The sequence below is a fragment of the Mesoplodon bidens genome (genome assembly GCF_964165515.1).
Source record: "Mesoplodon bidens genome assembly, chromosome: 2".
NCBI classification, from domain to species: Eukaryota; Metazoa; Chordata; class Mammalia; order Artiodactyla; family Ziphiidae; genus Mesoplodon; species Mesoplodon bidens.
In genome coordinates, this window is record NC_138177.1 from 98,525,915 (window position 1) to 98,545,376 (window position 19,462).

General features: G+C 39.8%; 1 protein-coding gene across 2 annotated transcripts in view; it reads left to right on the plus strand.

The window, feature by feature from the left end:
* Positions 1–19,462, plus strand: part of PLPPR5 (phospholipid phosphatase related 5) — a gene marked incomplete at its 3' end in the record, with an annotated part of 128,611 nt that overhangs the window by 22,351 nt on the left and 86,798 nt on the right. For both annotated transcript variants that reach the window (XM_081224345.1, XM_081224346.1), the window contains exon 2: positions 18,980–19,112. In XM_081224345.1, the coding sequence (XP_081080471.1) occupies positions 18,980–19,112 (133 nt within the window). The remainder of the gene's footprint in view (positions 1–18,979; positions 19,113–19,462) is intronic.

Sequence of the window (19,462 nt, forward strand, 5' to 3'; positions counted from 1 at the left end):
CAACCTTCTTGTTTGGACGTTAAATTCCTCCACTTCTTTGCAACACGGAACACAGCTGATCAAGGACCCCCACGCCCCTGACATTATCTCCTCTCCTGGTTTCCTTGACGTGATCATTTTCTTCCATCTCACTGATACTCCTGCTCTGTGTCCTTTGTTGCCCCTCTCTTTGTTTCCCACTCCCCAGTCGTAGGTGATCTCAAAAGGTACCCTTAAGCTTTTCTTTCCTCTGCTCTCTTCTCCTCATTATTTGCATGTGCCCCTTTGCTTCCCCACTGCTCTAAGCCTGGCTCATTACCTGGAAGGATTACTGCAACAGCTAACTTAACCTGGCTTTTCACCCCTCTCTGTAGTCTCCTCTGCTTCCAGATTGATTTTCCTGAAGCACAGGTCTGATCACACTACTCCCCTACCCAGAAATGTTATAGCCTCCAACTGTGAACAAAATTAAGTACCAGCTTCTCACTTAGATCTCGAGGCATTTACATCATGGTCCTAAGATAATCTCCCATTAGGCCCCCATATCTAGTCTGCATTCCAGCCAGATTGGCCCACTTACTGTTTCTCAAGGATATCCTATACTTTCCCTCCTCTGAGACTTTATTTATATTCTCCTTGTGCCCTGTAACTGTGGTAACCACATGTCTTGGTTTGTCTGGATCAGTCCAGGTTTATTCCTATTGTCCCGATAATAGTGTTACTCAGCTCCCGTTTCACACTCAGAAGTGTAGTAGTTTGAATGATAGATTATATGGTCACCCTACCTATAAAGCTCTTTTTCCTGTTCTTTCTCTCTGTCTTATTCCTCAGTCTGCACTCTATTGCTTGTGGTAAACATAGCCCTATCCTTTTAAGCCATGTGCCATATTAAAAAAAAAATAATAACTTTCATGAGATTTACTTTCTCACTCTCCACCCTACCATCACCAATTTAATGTATTCCCTTCCTATTTTCAGCCCCCTACATTTACCAACATGGTATTGTAGTTGTTTGTTTTTAAATGTAGTTATTTGTATATTTTAAAGCCTTCATAGTGACTTACAAGTTCAAGACCTTATTTTTTGTATTGACTAGATTACTTTCATCTGTAAATAATAGAAAACTCTGACTTAACCATTTAACAATGAGGAAAATTTATTGTATCACATAACAGAGGGTGCCAAGTTAGGATGGCTCAAAAATAACTAATTTCGTATCTGAACAGTGGATTAAAAATCCAGGTTGCTCCTTTTATTAAATGCTTTTTCAACATCCTTGGAAATGATTGTATGTTTTAATATTTAAATTTAGTAAATTGTGTTACTAGACTATTATCACTGCATTCCTGAATATAATCAGTGTGTTTCTCGTTGTATATTGTTCATACTGCATGGATGAAATAGTTTTGGTAATGCTTATTTATGAGGCATACATTAATATTTGTAGATAAGTGGTTTTAAAAAATCACTGAATTATATAAAAAAAAAAATCCAGGTTTCTCTTCTCTTTCCATTCTGACATACTATGCGTCTACTCTGCTCTTGCTACCTCCGCTCACAATTGCCCAGTGGCCACCCTTGTTCTAGAAATCACATGCAAACGTGATGATGTCTAGAAGAAGAATATTTCTTCTGTGAGCCTCTAAGCAAGAATCCCTGTTACAGAAGCACCCATTCCCAGCAGAAGTCACCTCATCCCTCCTTGGGCAGAATTTCATTACATGCCCAGCCTAAACTAGTCACAGATGAGGCCATCAGGACTTGACAAATCATTCATCCCCTGAGGTTGATGTGGCCCTGATTCCCCTGAAGATCACGGCCATTAGGGAAGGTTGTTAACAGAGCAAAATCAAGGCTCTGTGAGGAAGAGGGATAGCTACCACTAGTTAGGCAAGCAACAGTATCTTCTTCATATAAGTTTGGGTTCAATCAATGTTTATTAAATAAGGTTTTAGTTTTATTTCAAATATGAAGAATTTTAATTCACTTGAATATTCTAATGCTGTTATGAATTATAAATACTGATCTTAAATAAACCTTTAAAATGATCAGTACTGCACATAGCAGGTTCATTTCAACACTGTTCTGCTTAAGTTCATATGGAGAGATTAGAATTAAGACTTTGAAAGAAAACTTGATTGAGATTTTAATAGCTATCTAAAACTGCTGGCCAGAACACTGTGCTCAGAATTGCTCATTAAGTAGAATTATTTCCTGTTGCTTTTTAAGGGAATGTTTTTCTGAGTATTTGAGTGCTATATTCATAGGATTCATATACTCATAAGATATCAACTCTCTGTTAACAAATTTACCTTTTGGCACTGAATTGCAGAATTCTCAAAATGCCTGCCAACTATGAAATGTAATAAACAATAGGTCAAAACATTATGGTTTTGAAATGTCCTGCAGCATCAAGAGGAGTTGAAAGAGAGGCTGCTGAATGAGAATCCTCTTCTCATACCCATGAGAGGACTCTTGTTCCTTCCACCCAGGGTCTGTTCAAGCCCAACACCTCCCAAGATCCTCTGTGGGTAAATCAGTGGTGGAAGCCAGAGAATTTGGAGCAGTTCTTGTGTTCTTTGCACAGTAGTTAGTACTGTACTCTGTAAATGGGGACTCGTTCAACCTTCTGAAGTGTTGTCACCAGTCTGCCACACAGATGGTCCCAGTGAGGAGACCCTAGGGAGCCAGTACCCTCTGGGTCAACAGGAGATAGAGCAAGCACTATTAACATGAAAATATTCCATGCAATAAAAGGGATCAGAAAGGCTCATTTTATTTCTGAATGAAACAAAGGACAGAACAGAGGAAAACTGCTTCTAAACCCTTCATTGGATGTTGCTGCTCAGAATTCTGGACCTTGGTGCCAGAGGGCTTCGAGCTGGCATTTTATGTTTTCAGAAACCCTCTTGTTAAGTGCTGAGATGTAATGACTCTAAATATTTTGACAGCCTGCAGTAGGACTCAGGAGAGAGGCAGAATCTAAGATTATGCCTGGCTTGGATATTTGAACAAGTTTTCTGAAGGGTAAAGGGTCTGGATAAGATCGAATTCCTCCCAAGTGTAAAAGTCAGGGATTCTTATCTAAGGGCAGCTTGTTTGCATGCATGTTCAAATATATGTCAAAGTTAATCTGAATCTCAGGGGGAATGGTGGTAGGAAAATGGCATAGAAACTGAGTAAGGTGTGTGTGGAAGAGATAGTGGACTTCAAAGTCAGACTTTTTTTCCCTTAATAATTTGAATGAATAGAAACATTTTTACATCAGTCCTATAGGCTTCTACTGTTCTATTAAACTCCTGCAAATAAATATATAGTCATTATTCTTTTGAGAAATAATATGAATATATAATTTTTATTCAAAGTTTTTAAAATAAACTTCCTGCTAATATTATCTGAACCTCCCACCAAACTGCGCCATCACCAGTACTTCAAATGACATTTCGGGGTAACAGGCTGATTCTAAAAATAAGATGCAGGAGGCTGGGAAGACATTGCAGAAATTAATATTCCCAGCCCCACTGCACTCTGCCTACCCATACAGACTGTACTCTTCATTTGAATGCACTTAACTGTTCGTTAGAACACCTTATCTATAAGCCTCATCTAGCTTTTAAAAAAAAAAAACAGATTCCAGTATTTGTACTTTATTCAGAAGAGCTAATTGAGGGAAATTATATTCATAAGTGCTGAAGTTCAGGTGAAAAACTTTGCTAGACTTTTCTTCCTAAAATCAAGCTAAATAATAAAAAATATTACAATGTCAAGTTTGACATTGAGTGATAAAGTAGGTTAATATGGATTTTCTAAAGTGCTTTGACTACATTCCTGCAAAAATCTTTAATGATGAATATAATATTAAAATTGGAGTTACACTGCCTAGATTTGAATCTCAGGTCTGCCATTAGCTATGAGACCTTAGGAAAATTACTAAACCTTTTTGTGCCACAGTTTCCTTATCTGTAAAAAGGGATAATAATACCTACCTCATAGGGTAGTTGTGAGGACCATGTCAAATTGATATACGTAAAGTGTTTAGAACAGTACCTGGTCCATGGAAAGTGCTATATATCGCTTTTTAAGATGACAACAAAGAAGGTGTATTTATGAATTTATATAATAAATATGTATGTATCATAAGCTTAAATTAAGGGCTTTTGGGATATACAATCAGTTTTCTACAATGCATTTCCTGTTGTATATTGGAAAACCTTACATTGGCTTGCTTAATAAATTCAATGGAGTCAGAACTGTTAGGGTTTCACATTTAAGTTATAATTGTACCTTTTCCTAATATGCTGGGAGCAATAAGCTGGAAAGTTACACGTACACCAAATACAAGTGAGACCAGACTGCAAAATTAGCCTATGTTCCAAGATTCATCTCATTCATCTATTTTTGGGTTTCAATCATGCTAGTCTTTATACATTCTCATCAGCATTTTTAGTGACTTGGTAAAGTAGAAGCATTTCCTGCGTAATCAACATTTATTTTTCCTGAGAAAGTATTTTAAAAATAAAGTCCTTCAAATGTCTAGTCTTTTTTTTTTTTTTTTTTTCAGTAAAAATGAATGGCCTTAAAAGACATTTGTCCTGGCAGTCTATTTAAAGATGAGAGAAATGAAAGCCAAGAAAACCGGAAGAAGATGGCCTCAAGGGAAAGATCTGTATGATGAATTTGAAATTGCAGAGAATACTATTTCTGCTTTCCCAGGCAGAGCTGTCACCTCAAAAGCCTATTTTCATGAAAGGAGAGTGTTACTCAGAGTATCAGAGTTTAGTCTGTTGAATGCATATTCCCTTAATGCGGGTAAGGCACTTGAAGGTGACCACTAATCATTCAGTCCTGTTGTACAATAGAAACTTGTATTTTGGTCCAGGAGAAATCTTAACCAAACAGCAGTGTAGATTCTTCAAACTAGCAAAAAAAAAATTACTGTCCACTAAAGACAGTAATGAAGGGTTACTACATTGGCTCAGGTCCTGAGATTATTCTCCCCAGATTCAGTTGCCAGCAGGCATTCCAAAGAAGTCCAGTAAGGTAACGTATAACTCATCTGTACTATAGAGAAGTAATGTCATTCTTTCTTAGCCATCGATTGAAAAGGTCAGGTAAATCCCACTATCCTTCCCTGGGTGCTTTTCTGCTACACAGATACATCTCAAAACACTACTTAAAAGCCTCTTTATTTCCCACCTGTGTCATTTTTCAGAGTAATATTTTTCTCTCTCGTGTGAATTATTACTTGGTCTCTTTTGTTTTAGACATTCTTCTCTCCTCTTCTTAATAACTAGGGAAGTGGTGAATGAGTTCATCATTGCTTTATAAAGTTAGCATTTCTCAGCTTTACTTTTTCTAAGGAGCCCTAATTCTTTTATCCAATTATCATAAATAGCTCTACTAGCTAACCCTTCCTAAATGTGAATTTTTCTCTTCTTAAAAAAAAAAAAAAAAGATTTTGCTTTTAACTCTGCCTAGTGTTTCTGGGATACAACTCTACCAGGATTGTCCCTAGAAGATAGATTGCTAAGATCAAATCAATTTTGGAAAGTTAACAGTTTTCTTTAACAGATTGTCATGCTTTGGGTTATGTAGGAAAGCTAATTGGGAGGAAATTACACTTTTAAATGCAGAAAGTTCAGGCAAGAAAGCTTTAGCTACCAGACTTTTCTTCCTAAAATAAAGCAAGACAATACAACTTTACGATGTCAAGTTGAACTCCAGAACTGGACTGCATGGAGCTGAGTGAGTCCTGACTTCCTGACTTACTACCTGAATGACCTTAGATAAGTCAGATAACCTCTCTACACCTTAGTGTCCTCATCCATAAAATGAAGACAGTAGAATAATACCATCATAGGGTAGCTGGAAATTATGAATCTTGATGTGCTAATGTGCCCTGTGGGTCTCCAGGAAGGGTTAGAGTTTGCAGCTTTCAGCTGATTTTTTTTTTTTTTTTTGATCTAGGAGTCTCCTCCCAACCTCCCTAAAAAAAACCCCAAACAAACAAGAAAACAAAAAAACATTACTTTACATCCTGTTGAACTTAGTTTTAGAAGCACTGACATAGGGACATTTCATTACTGCTTGTGCTTCAAAGGCTCATTTCTAAAAACTCTGTTATCTCCAGGTCCCAAATAATAAATTTTCTCATGTTGCTTTTTTATGGTTGATAAGAACAGGGGAAATTAATTCAAACATGTATTTTAGAAGAGCTTAAAAGCAAGCTAATAACCTGTATACTAGTTTTTATTAATTATAAGCTAGCTCTTTTGAGGAATGACAGGTACACTATAACTGTACTGGCCTACAGATTTGTGAACATGCAGAATTTGACCCTATATGTTAAAATTTTAAAAAACACTACAAATATGAAAAATGAATTTATATTACAGTGCTCTTATAATTCATTTTTCTCATAGCTTATGTTCACTACATTTATATGAATGGTTGGGCAAAGTATGGATATCATGTAAAGTTTAATTAGCAGCTATTATTTTAAATAGGAAAGAAGTTTTTTTAATGGTTTTCACAAGCATCTAGTCATTAAAAAAAAACAAACAAGAATGAGCATAGCATGTAAATCTGTGCCTTGTTAGGCAGACTGTGTTTCCTTTTTCTGCATCCTCATGCTGCTCTGCCAACCCCCCAACACAACACACGTGTGCCCCCCCAAGATTAGTGGCAGGACTTTCATACTATTCCAACTTATCAAACCATTTTATTATGCTATTTGAGGCATCCCAGATTCCCTTACCACAAACACTAACGCATCACAGATCTGAGCTGGACAGATTCTTCAAGGTCATCTAATGATAGCTAAAATGTGTAGAGTGCTTACTCTGTGCTAGCTCCTGTTCTGAGAATTTTGTAACAGTTAACTCATTTAATCTTTACCACAGCTCATGATGCATTATTTCTATCATCTTTTTTTTTTAATAGATGAAGTCACTGAGGCAAGGAGAAGTTATGTGACTTATCTAAGGTCATTCAGCTAAGAAGAGGTAAAGGCAGGACTCAATTCCAGGCAGTCAGGTTCTCGAGCCCATACTGACTGTACTGCCTTGGAGACACAGGCATGCCTTTCCTGGGCTTGGAGCAAACATTCCAGGTAGTATTTCTCCATCCTCTGCTCTCTGGTCCTCAGGCCCTAGAGAGTTAATACTGACCACACTGCTTAGACTGGATCCCTTTCTGCAAGGGTGTTTGCTCACTCGCATACTCAAGTCCTCTGTCAGCACTTACTCCTTATCTCACCCCTTCTTTGTTCATTCACTAGTATTACCTGTGTATGTGACCATAGTGGCAGGGAAGTTGGATGTTTCTCTGATGTCCTCCTGCATTTCAGCCATAGTGAGAAGTGCAGTGAGTAGACTCTGAGCCAGAGAATGAGCATGACCTGCTGGGGTGCTGAGCACTGGGTGACCTGTCAGGGTACTTCATCTCTCCAAGTCTCATGTAAAACATCTGGAAGGGGCTTCCCTGGTGGCACAGTGGTTGAGAGTCCGCCTACCGATGCAGGGGACATGGGTTCGTTCCCCGGTCCGGGAAGATCCCACATGCCACGGAGCGGCTGGGCCCGTGAGCCATGGCCACTGAGCCTGCGCGTCCGGAGCATGTGCTCCACAATGGCAGAGGCCACAGCAGTGAGAGGCCCGCGTACCACAAAAAAACAAAAAACAAAAAACAAACAAACAAACAAAATCTGGAAAGTGAGAGCATTGGATTTCTTTTTATTTTAGGATTCATTTAACTTTAACCTCTTCTACAATCCCACCCTTCACTACAATGCCTAGAATAGCTCTTTGCACAGTACAAGTACCTAATAATTATTTGTTCAAATAAATATCTAGAAACCTCTTTTATAAAATGTCCCTGACAAATTTAAAACGTGGTAATCAGGAGTTTTAGACTCCTTGAAATAGCCTGTAGAGAGCTTGAGGGCTTATTAAAACACTAACGGCTGGAACCCGTGCCCAGAGTTGCCGAGTCAGTAGGACTGGGGTGAGGCCCGAGTTGCATTTCCATCAAGTTCCCAGATGCTGCTGATGCTGCTTGTGTGGGGACCGAATCTGGGAATCACCACCCATCGAGCACTCTCAAAAAAACATATCCCTTTCCTCTGGTTTCCCAATTAAAAATGATTTAAAAAGATTGTCTCATCCATTGGGTGGCTTGACAGCTTTCATGTGTCTCTTATCCCCTGCTACCTGCATTTTAACAGGAGTCTCTTTTTAAACACTACAAACCTTAATTCACAGGAACAAATCTAGTTCTTGGCCTCCTAGCCCCCTATCTAAGCTACCTTTGACCCACTGTTGCACTAAATCTGTCCTCTCCTTAAGGTATTAGGGCCTCCTTGTTGTCGCACACCCACATCTTAACCACTACTCTTAACATGTAAAGATTGAGAGCATGGGCTCATGAGGTGGGCTGCCTTGGGTTGAGAGGTTGGTTCCTCACTCTATATCCAATCCTAGACACTTTCTCTGTGCTTCATAGTCTTCATCTGTAACTGGATTTCAATAACAGTACGTACCTCATAGGGTTGTTTTAAATATTAAATTGGTAAATATTTGCAAAGCACTAAGAATAGTCCCTAAAATGTCGTAAATGCTATGTGTTTTTGAAATCTTTTTCCCCCCACCTTTATTGAGATATAATTGAAATATAACATTGTGTAAGTTTAAGGTGTACAGTGTGTTGGTTTGATACATTTTATATTGCAAAATGATCACCACTATAGCCCTAGCTGACACCTCCAACCTCCAATCATCACGTGATTACACATTTTTGTGTATGTGGTGAGAATATTTAAGATCTACTCTTTCAGCACCCTTCAAGTATATAATACAGTAATTTTAGCGATAATCACCATGCTGTACATTAGAACCCCAGAAGATGTTAACCTTTTTTTAATATAAATTTATTTATTTATTTATTTTTGGCTCTGTTGGGTCTTAGTTTCTGTGCGAGGGCTTTCTCTAGTTGCGGTGAGCGGGGGCCACTCTTCATTGTGGTGCGCGGGCCTCTCACTGTCACGGCCTCTCTTGTTGCAGAGCACAGGCTCCAGATGCGCAGGCTCAGCAGTTGTGGCTCACGGGCCCAGTTGCTCCGCAGCATGTAGGATCTTCCCAGACCAGGGCTCGAATCCGTGTCCCCTGCATTGGCAGGCAGATTCTCAACCACTGCACCACCAGGGAAGCCCAGAAGATGTTAATCTTATAACTGGAATTTATGCCCTTTGACCAGTATCTCTCCATTTCCCCAACCTCCCAGCCCCTGATAACCAAACCACCATTCTACTCTCTGTTTCTATGAGTTTGACTTTCTTTGTTTCTTTAGATTTCACATATAAGTGATACCATGCAGTATTTGTGTTTCTCTGTCTGATTTATTTCACTTAGCGTAATGCACTCGGGGTTCATTAAAGTTGTCACAAACTAGGATTTCCTTCTTTCTCATGGTTGAACTCCATTCTGTACACACACGCACACACACACACACACACATAACACATCTTCCTTTATCAGTTCAGCTATAACTGGACACTAAGGTTGTTTCCACATCTTAGATATTGTGAATAATGCCACACTGAACCTAAGAGTGCAGGTAACTTCTATATCCTGATTTCAGTTCCTTTGGATAAATACCCCTCAGAAGTGGGATTGCTGATTATATGGTAGTTCTATTTTTAATTTTTTGAGAAACCTCCATACTGTTTTCTGTAGTAGTTTTACCACTTTGCATTTCCACCAACAGTGCACAAGGGTTCCCTTTTCTCCATACCCTCTCATATACTTGCTATCTCATATTTTTGATGATAGCCATTCTCACAAGTGTGAGGTGATATCTCATTGTGGTTTTGCTTTACATTCCCTGATAATTAGTGATATGGAGCACCTTTTCATGTACCTGTTGGCCATTTGTAAATCTTCTTTGGAAAACTGTCTATTCAGTTCCTTTGCCTACTTTTTAATTGGGTTGACTTTTTTGCTGTTGAGATGTGTGAGTTCTTTATATGTTTTGAATATTAGCCCCTTATCAGCTGCATGATTTGCATATATTTTCTCCCATTCCATAGGTTGCATTTTCATTTTGTTGATTGTTTCTTTTGCTGTGCAGAAGCTTTAAGTTAGCTTTTATTATATGTTAAATGTTTCCCAAATTTACCTCTCAGGGTATCACCTTCATGATTTCTATCATGGCTGCATATCCCCTCAACTATCATTTATTTTTTCTTTAAATCAATCTACTTTGCTAACAAGTTATTATAAAAGAAAACTTGTATTATTACTGTAAATGGAACACTGGTATCACTTGATAAATAGAGGGTAACCATAAATTAAATACAGTGAAAACCAATGTTTTTTTATTATAGCCAGTTATTTTCTGCTGAGTACTCTGAGCCTGAGACTTATTCCCTTTTTATGAAAAACAGGTAAATTAGCAAGTTCTAGCTGCTGTAACAAATAAACCGCCACACTTCACTGGCTTCATACACTAGAGTTTTTCACTCATGTAACAGTCCAGCGCAGGGCTGCTGATTCAGGGAACTTGACTCCTTCCGTCTTGTGACACCAACAATTGATGGACCCAGAAATCTCTCTGCTTCCAGTCAACAGATGCAGGGAGAGAACATGGAGAAGTCACCTGATTTTTTGCCTTTTTGGTCTGAAACTACCATAGCTAATTCATCCTTTGGTGTAAATCACCTAGAGGTGGGTGTGCAGGGAATGTTGGTCCAGCTAGGTAGCCACTTCCCACAGCTACTTTATAGTATGAAAGTGAGAATACAAGTTTTTGGTGGTCAAATTATGAAACATAAACAGGTTATAGCAAGACATAGCCATAGTTTCTGAATTGCTGGGAGGGATTGTGCAACTACTTCTTCACTAACTATATTACTATTTTAGTTCAATTAATTCTCCTCTCTCCTAACCTCAATTTCACTCAGAAACTGTTCCAAGAAGTTAACAACTGCCTTACTTAGAGAGAGTGAAATCCATATATACACAGAAGAAACCTGTTTTTCTGTATCATGACACAAAATTAATGAGATAGTACCCAGTGTAGCTTTTTACCTCTTAGTATAGCTTAGAACTTTCCTTGGCTATATGGGAAATGGGCTCTGTCTCTATATATGTCTGTATAATAACCAAGAATGCAAAATGTGGTTGATAGGAACCTACATATAAACCCAGTACCCTCCTACATTTTAAAACTTAACTGTGTGCCATTACTAAACTTTTATGATTTAAAGTTGATATTATTATTTGACATATATTTGAAATGTGTGAGACACATGTCCAGTACCACCACACTGCATGATTTCTGCTGCTGTAGTACAATCTGAAATATTTTTCCTGTGCTAATTTCAAACCAATGAAGCATGGACATGTTTGAGTGACCACCAGTTGAAGGGGAGAGGAATTTCTAATTGGGTTTTTATAAGTGAAAACATAAAGCTATTTGGAGTTTGACATTTGATGAAAGTCTACTATGATGTTATCATCCTGGAAAAAACTTACTTCTGTATTTTGTCATGAAAAAGTAGGGATAACAGAGGGTCAAGCCCTGGAAGCTGAGGTATGAAAGCAACATTATGTGCTCATAACAGAGAAATTTATACTAAGTGATTTATGATTCACACCTGTATTTTTGTAGGTTGCTTTCATCAGCCACGTGGAGCTTTCTACTCACTGACGAACATAGTAAAAGATAAGAAACAGAACTGGATACCAGATCTGTGTTCAAAGATGAGATGGAGGCATTGATGGGTCATTTAGGAAGGGGGACTGTATAGGCCCAGCTCGATAAGCAAGGTAGGGTTCAAGCAGCTTTATAATGTCAACACTGAGTTCAGTAAAGCATGATGGAGTGACTCAGAGGGTGGTGTGTCATAGGGAGCATATAGTACTTCATTTTGGTTGGTCAGTGGACGTAGGGCTTCCATTTACAGGCTGGGTGAGGCTCAGGAGCACAACTGTTTCCTCCAAGGAGGTAGACTGTCAGGGTGCAGTGGGGAGGGGACTGTGACTCAAGGAACAGCACAGTTGCTCAGACACAGCTCTGTGAAGCAGTGACAGCCCTTCAGTATCAGCTCCTGAGCCCTTGGTGGGCATCTTATCACATTCCAGATATATTGTCATGGACCATGAAGGACAGCAACCTTCCATGGAGGTTGCTTGAGGGCTTCCAATGGAACTGGGGGAACAGGGGCCTTCCCCTCTCTTAGCAGGGGAGGCGTGATGGTGGGATGAGGTTAGTGAGCCCAGATGAGGGGAGCTGGAAGTCAGATGCAAGAAATGAAGTGAGGGTTGACTACTGTGTTCTTACTGTGCCAGCCTACACCCCCTCTACCAGTAGAGTCTTTTTTTTTTCTTTTATTTCCCAGTGAATGGGGAGCTTTTGCTGAGGTGGGGGAGGAATGGCCCCAATGAACTGCTGGCCCATGGGAAGCGGGTTGATTCTCCCCACCAGAGCCACAGGTGTCCTTCCCGATGTTCTATTCCTTTCTCATTCTCTGTAGCCCACTGCAGCCTGTGGCAGGCAGGAGGGGCCATGCTTCCTCTTGGTGGGTCTCAGTTAACACTGTTCATCATCTCAACTCTCTCTGGAAACAGCTCTCATTTATAAGTTCACAGAGAAAGGGAATTTTATCAAGGAAAACTACAAAGCTTTTAGCATCTCCATCTATGGCTTCCATTCCCTTGTCCTGTCATGTTTCCCTGTCTCCCACTCCCAGGAGAGAAAGCAACCAATTATGATCTTTCCCCAAGGGCTGCTTTGGGAATCTACTGAAAATGGCAGCCAGTGACTCCAGATTAAGAACTCCTTCTTGACAATGGTGAGAAAGGACCAAAGCACCAGGTCCTCAGTTACATGTAAGAACCTAATGCATGCAGTAGAAATATGAAGAAATTTTACTGGAAAGAGAACCTCAAAATAATAATGGCAGAGTTAGAAAGGGTGGTGTGAAGCTTTTTTGGTCTTTGTGGGAAGACTGGTGTGTGTGTCAAAAGGATCAGGAAAGTCTTTTTCTATACTCAGTTCTCTTATATCTGGAGATTCCAGGAGTTATAAAAGTGCTTTGTGCCTCAGCACCTTTCCCTTAAAACTGTAGAAATGCTAGGAGTATGGTGGGACTCCAGGATGTAACCTGAGCATTGAGGAGTGTCTGTAGGGATCAGGGGGCTGACCTGGCTTAACCTGGGAAAATTAGAGGAAAAGCTTACACATTCCTAGGTAAAGGCTGTGGTCAAAATAGCTCTAAATTTGGATTCAGATTCTGGTTGTGCCAGTAACAACCATGTTTGACTTCTTTATTTCTCTCTGGGTTGGTGTCCTTATCTATTAAGGGCAGATTGAGCTCGATTTCATTCATTCATGCAGCCATTCATATTTACTGCCAATCACTGTGTTTTAATATGGAAATATAAAGATAACATTATACAATCCCTGTCTCAGAGAAGCTCTCAATTAAGTGGAGGAGACAGATGTTACTGATACTTGTAAAAGCATGTGTAAAGTACTATAATAAATTTACAAAGTGCTATTGGAACACAGAGGGAGGGAGGGATGGGTTGTACCAGGAATAGAGTTGCAGTAGAGTAGGCAGTATGTAAATCATGTCTTAAGAACAGAACTGCCTACCATTGCCTATCATAAGCGTGGACCAAGTATACAAGCCAGAATGTATGGGAATGCCTGGTATGTTGGGGAATGAAAATGTTTAGCTGTGACTAAAACATAGCATGTCTGGAGGCTTGTAAGGGAAGCTGAAAAAGATAGGTTTAGGTTCACCTGTAAACAATCTCTTACAACAATTTCTGTTACTCCATTGGCTATGAAGACACACTGGAAATTGTAAACAGGAAATTTGGATTGCACACAATTTGAGCAGGGAAAACACAAGCACAGAGGTGAGTTCTGAGAATATAAGAGCAATACAAGAATATTAAAATATAAGAGAAATAGAAGTTAGCAGTTGATAGAGAGAGGCAGAGGAGGGAAATGGTTTCAGCCTAGTGTGTAAGGGTGTGAGAGTTTTAGCCTGTGTATCCAAGTTGGACAGGTGGTTTAGGGTGGGAGACTAGAATTTCAGTTTGGTTGGGAAGGCTTTGAGGCTTCAGTATGTAGGTCTGAGCATGTTGAGATGTTGCTATTTGATAGGTGGTTGGAGACCTGCATCTGGAGCTCAGGGGAGAGAGAAATATTTAGGACTTGTTATGGTAGCAGGGGTTGGTAAAGCCTTAGGAGGACTGAAATCCTCTAGGGAGGGCTTCTGACAGGTCAAGAGAAAAAGAACCTGATAAAATCAGGGAACATAGAATTTAGGTCTACAGTTCACTGACCAGAGCCTCTACCTCCAAGGCAAACTCAGTCCACTTTAGCCTTATGTTCAGCTCAAGTTGAAAGCTACAAGGAGAAAGGCTATCTCCTTTCCTCTCCTAGTACTGTCTTCCCCATAGAGCTTCCATCCAAATCCTCTACATCTGTCTAAGAACTATACTTCCTTGAAGTGTAGTAAGAATCACCCCCTGTCTTTCTTTGATGCCATGTTAATTTGGGTTCTTCTAGAAGCAGGTACCAAATGTGATTAGATACATACCATATATTTATCAAGGGAAACACTTGTAAAAGCTAATAGTTGCAGGGTGGTAAACCAGAGAAGGCAAGGAGAACCTTCAGACTGTGATGGAAGGCTGACCCCTGTGAAGGAGAGGGGGAAGGAAGGAGGATTGGGTAGGAAGCGCCTCAGAGTACAGCACAGTTCCAAGAAAGGCCAGCATCATGGGGAGGCTTTATCCCACATCTTAGAGGAATAGACTCACTTGAATTCCCCCACCATGCCTAGCCATTGCCAGGAGGAGCCTGCAGGAAGTGTGGCCTCAGCAGGGACTCAGTATTTGATCCAGAGGTGTGACAACTGGGAACATCAGACCAAAAGCCTGCCCAGAGCAGGAGATCCTAGTGGCACATTTCATGGCCACCATAAATGCCCTCAGTGACTCAGTGACACTTCCTAAATGTTCTACTGGCACTTATTGTCCAAACCAGTCAAAACTCAGCGTTTACAGCCTTGCACCATTATTAATTACCTCACCTTGTGTCTGCCCAACTAGATTATAAACCCTTCCTTAAACATCAGTGCAGGGTCCTTAACTCAGAGGCATCTAGGTATTCATTGTAATAAGAATTGTGTTATTTTCATTACTTGAATTTATCTGAGAGGTGTAGCAATGGGAGTTTTGACTTAGGAAGTTGGGATGAGGGAAGTTAAGAAAGAATATGATTTGGATGAGGAGTTCCACAGATGTCACAGTGAGGGAGGGAGAACTGGGGCATGGGAAGCAGACATACCCACTGAAGAAAAGCAGACACTAGGGCCTAGGCACATGAATTTGATGAGATGAAGTCCAGGTAGGCAGACAGAAGCCAGCATCCAGAGAAAATGGTAGAAAGTGCTAGTCGAAGGGCAAGAACTAGCACGGAGGAGGTCCAGCAAGATATAATGGATGGGAGTTTGAAGTAGACATCACTGCAACTCTCTTTTTTTGGGAACTAACCTTTCTACCCACCAGGCAGTTTTCATACACCATATCACACCTTCTTAACCTTGGTTAATTGGACCGAAGAGACACCTGTCTCAAGCTGAACCTTCCGGGAATTTTGAATTGAGGTTCAGTAAATCTAATTAGTCGAATTTTCCTTGAACTGAGCTGACATGTTGAAGCAGGGCTCTGGGGGCCGGCTGGAGCACTTGTGTACACTAGGAAGCAGGAGAAGCAGCTGCAGAAAGACAAGAATGAGTCAGGCATTCAGAGACAAGCTGAGATGAGAGACAGCATGACTCCAGAGAAGAAGAATGAGATTGAGAGAGTAGTTGCCTGGACTCCTGAGAAATTTCCATCCCTGAACCTAATCCTGTGCCCTTTCACACTAGGTTCTGAGATAACCCACCAACCTTAGAATAAATTCCCTATTCTTCTTAATCCAGTTTGAGTGGGATTCTTTTAGTAGCAGCCAAATAATATTGACTGAGACAGTGTTTTGACAGATATGCTCAAGACAGAAACAGGAAGCTCAAAAACATGCAGTTTGCAGGGATATAGACAAGCGAGAGGTTAGCATTAGGAAAACTGGGAAGAGTATCCTGGACAAAGCAGCTTTTAGTCTGGTAAGTAAATGGGTAACCAAGTCAGAGACTAAACATACAGGATCTGCTTATAGGAACTAGGGTAGAGGGTAGAGCCTTCATCACAAGAACAAGGCAGAAAAAGGTGATTATTTAGGAGTCAGGTAAAAGGTCAGAGGCAGAGTAAGACCTTCCGATCTATTGAGGATGGGACTCATTCATGCATTCAATAAGAATTCTTGGGTATCTACTACAGTCTAGGGAGTTTAATGTGTTAACAGACTGAGTTGTGGTTTCAGTGTACTGTGGGGTGGAGCCAACCCGGGAGTGGAGACCCCATGATACCTGCGGTGGAGAAGAGAAGGCTCAGAGGGCAGAATCGGAGGGCATCAGTCAGCTCATGATGTGGAGTGGATAATAGAATGTTAGAATTTGGAACATTTTGGGGTAAAACAGACCTGGAAGAAGTTGGAACTGAGAACTCAGAAAGTAACTTCTTTCAAGGAGCAGCAGAGAGGAAGGTAGGGCATGAAAGAGTGATTCAGAATGGGAGATAAGAAGGTGTCAGACACACAGCTTGTCTATTTGTCAGTTTCTCCTAGGACCCTGGTGGCAGCTGATGAACCCATAAAAAATACCTGTTGTGCCTGTTTAGGCTGACCTGCTCGACTTTGCCAGTTAAAAATTTCAGGAGGATTTGGAAAGCTATAGCCTCTAGCCTTTCCTAATTCAATTCTACCTTACCAGATAGGCAAGACTAGATTCCTTTAAAGTAATTCAGCTCAACATCTTCTGGTTAAACTTTGAACCCTCACATACTGGGAAGAAGAAATATAGTAGAGGAAAAGGAGGTAGAAGAAAGGATAAAAATTAAGAGATGCCTCATAATCTGTTGCACATATTGGGATAAAATTAGTCTCCTGTGATCTCCTTCTCTACCTCCCACTCATAATTTTGAATATCTGGTAATCATAGGTGTATCTTTTCACAAAGACCCCAAAATCACTTCTCCAGTGGATGTCAGGGACTCCCTATATAGTGCATTATTTAACCTTGATAAGATGACCTAAAAACTAACCTAAACAATGACAAATTAGGAGACATGCTATTGGCTCCTGTTTCTTTTCTCATAATCTTATTTCTAGTGTGGTTGTTTGTGGTGTTAAATAGAGTCAGAAGATCTAGGGCTGAGTCAGAAATTTCTGCTTGGCTTCTGACTGGCCTTATGGGAAGCAAATTATTTAACCTCCTCAAGCTTTCATTTCCTCATCTGTAAAATGGTATTATGACACATGACACTTGTTCTAATACCCTGATGAGTGATTTTAAAGACCATGTATAAAAACTAATGAAATGGTACAAACACCAGTGGAAGGTAGCCAGGTCCTTTCATGAATCACATAGTTGAGTAAAGAATCTGTATCAGAACCTAATTTTTCTCCTCACTAGCTCTGTGGCCTTTGACAATTCATTTGAGTTCCAAGTCTTGTTTTTTCCCTTGTCAAAGAGGTATGATAATATTCTCTGTTTCATATAGTTTTTATGACGATTAAAATGACATATGCGGGCTTCCCTGGTGGCGCAGTGGTTGAGAGTCTGCCTGCCGATGCAGGGGACACGGGTTCATGGCCCGGTCTGGGAAGATCCCACATGCCACGGAGCGGCTGCGCCCGTGAGCCATGGCTGTTGAGCCTGCGCGTCTGGAGCCTGTGCTCCGCAACGAGAGAGGCCACAACAGTGAGAGGCCCACATACCGCAAAAAAATAAAAAATAAAAAATAAAATAAAATGACATATGCATACTAAAGTATAAAGAATATATTAGTGATTACAATTCTTAATAATGTCCCAGATAGAATAGTGACACTATTTTGATTATATTTTCTTGTTATAAAAGTATTAATATAATTTTATATTGGTATATTTATATCAGATCCTTTCAAGATTCTTTTCTTTTTTTAATAAAAACATTCTTTTTTAAAAAAAGATATTTATTTATTTATTTAGTTATTTTTTTATTTGTTTGCACCGGGTCTTCATTGCGGCATGCAGGGTCTTCGTTGCGGCATGCAAGATATTTAGTTGCGGCATGCGGGATCTTTTAGTTGCAGCCTGCAGGCTCTTAGTTGCAGCATGTGGGATCTAGTTCCTTGACCAGGGATCGAACCCGGGCCCCCTGCATTGGTAGTGTGGAGTCTTAACCACTGGACGACCAGGGAAGTCCCAAGATTATTTTCATTGAGATTTGTTCTGATATCTATGGCAGAGTCAAATTTAAATGAGACATAATCACTTAAAAATGAAACTTGAAATTCAATTACAGATAAAAAATGAGTGCATCCTTAAAGCAAAGATCTTTCATATATTTCACTTCTAATGAAGTCTTTTAGAAAGCAAAAATGTTATAGTCTTTTTATTCATAATTTATCATTTTAATACTTTTTTGAATTGAGGGAAATATGGGTTTTATATATATAGGGATTAAGGTTATAATAAAGGGTCTGGGGCTTCCCTGGTGGCACAGTGGTTGAGAGTCCGCCTGTCGATGCAGGGGACACGGGTTCGTGCCCTGGTTCGGGAGGATCCCACATGCCGCGGACCAGCTAGGCCCGTGAGCCATGGCCGCTGAGCCTGTGCGTACGGAGCCTGTGCTCCGCAACGGGAGAGGCCACAACCATGAAAGGCCCGCGTACCTCAAAAAAAAAAAAAAGGGTCAGGTTACCCAAATATGGTTCAGGTTTATATTGAGATTATTACCACTCAAAGGAAGTCCTTTTTTTTGCATTTTTTAAAAATAAAAATATTCTACATTTATACTGGTTAAATTCTAATGTTCTTTAATCTTTTATTTCCTTGGAAGATAATAGTTGGAGAAACTGCTGTGTTTTGCCTACAACTGGCCACAAGGGATTTTGAAAACCAGGAGAAAACTATTTTAACTGGAGACTGTTGCTATATAAACCCACTGGTGAGGAGAACTGTGCGATTTCTTGGTATGTGTTCATTGAATTGTTTTTATTGTTGCTGAAACAATGTTTATGTATAAGCCAATTTTTAAAATGACCAGCATATTAACTATATTCGAATATTAGATTATATTTTCTTTGAAATGTTTCAATTTGGTTTTTAAAAATAAACACTGCATACTATTTTCTCTCCTGTTTTGCAAAACTCCATTTCGTGGTGTCATTTCCATATTATTTTAAGGAAAACAAATCCCACCACACTTGGATATTTAAATTCTAAAAGAAACTAAAAATTATGTAATTAAAAGAAATGATTTACTATGTTTATTAAATTTCAGAAACAACGCTTAGGTAGAAATGATAATCTAGGTTGGTTA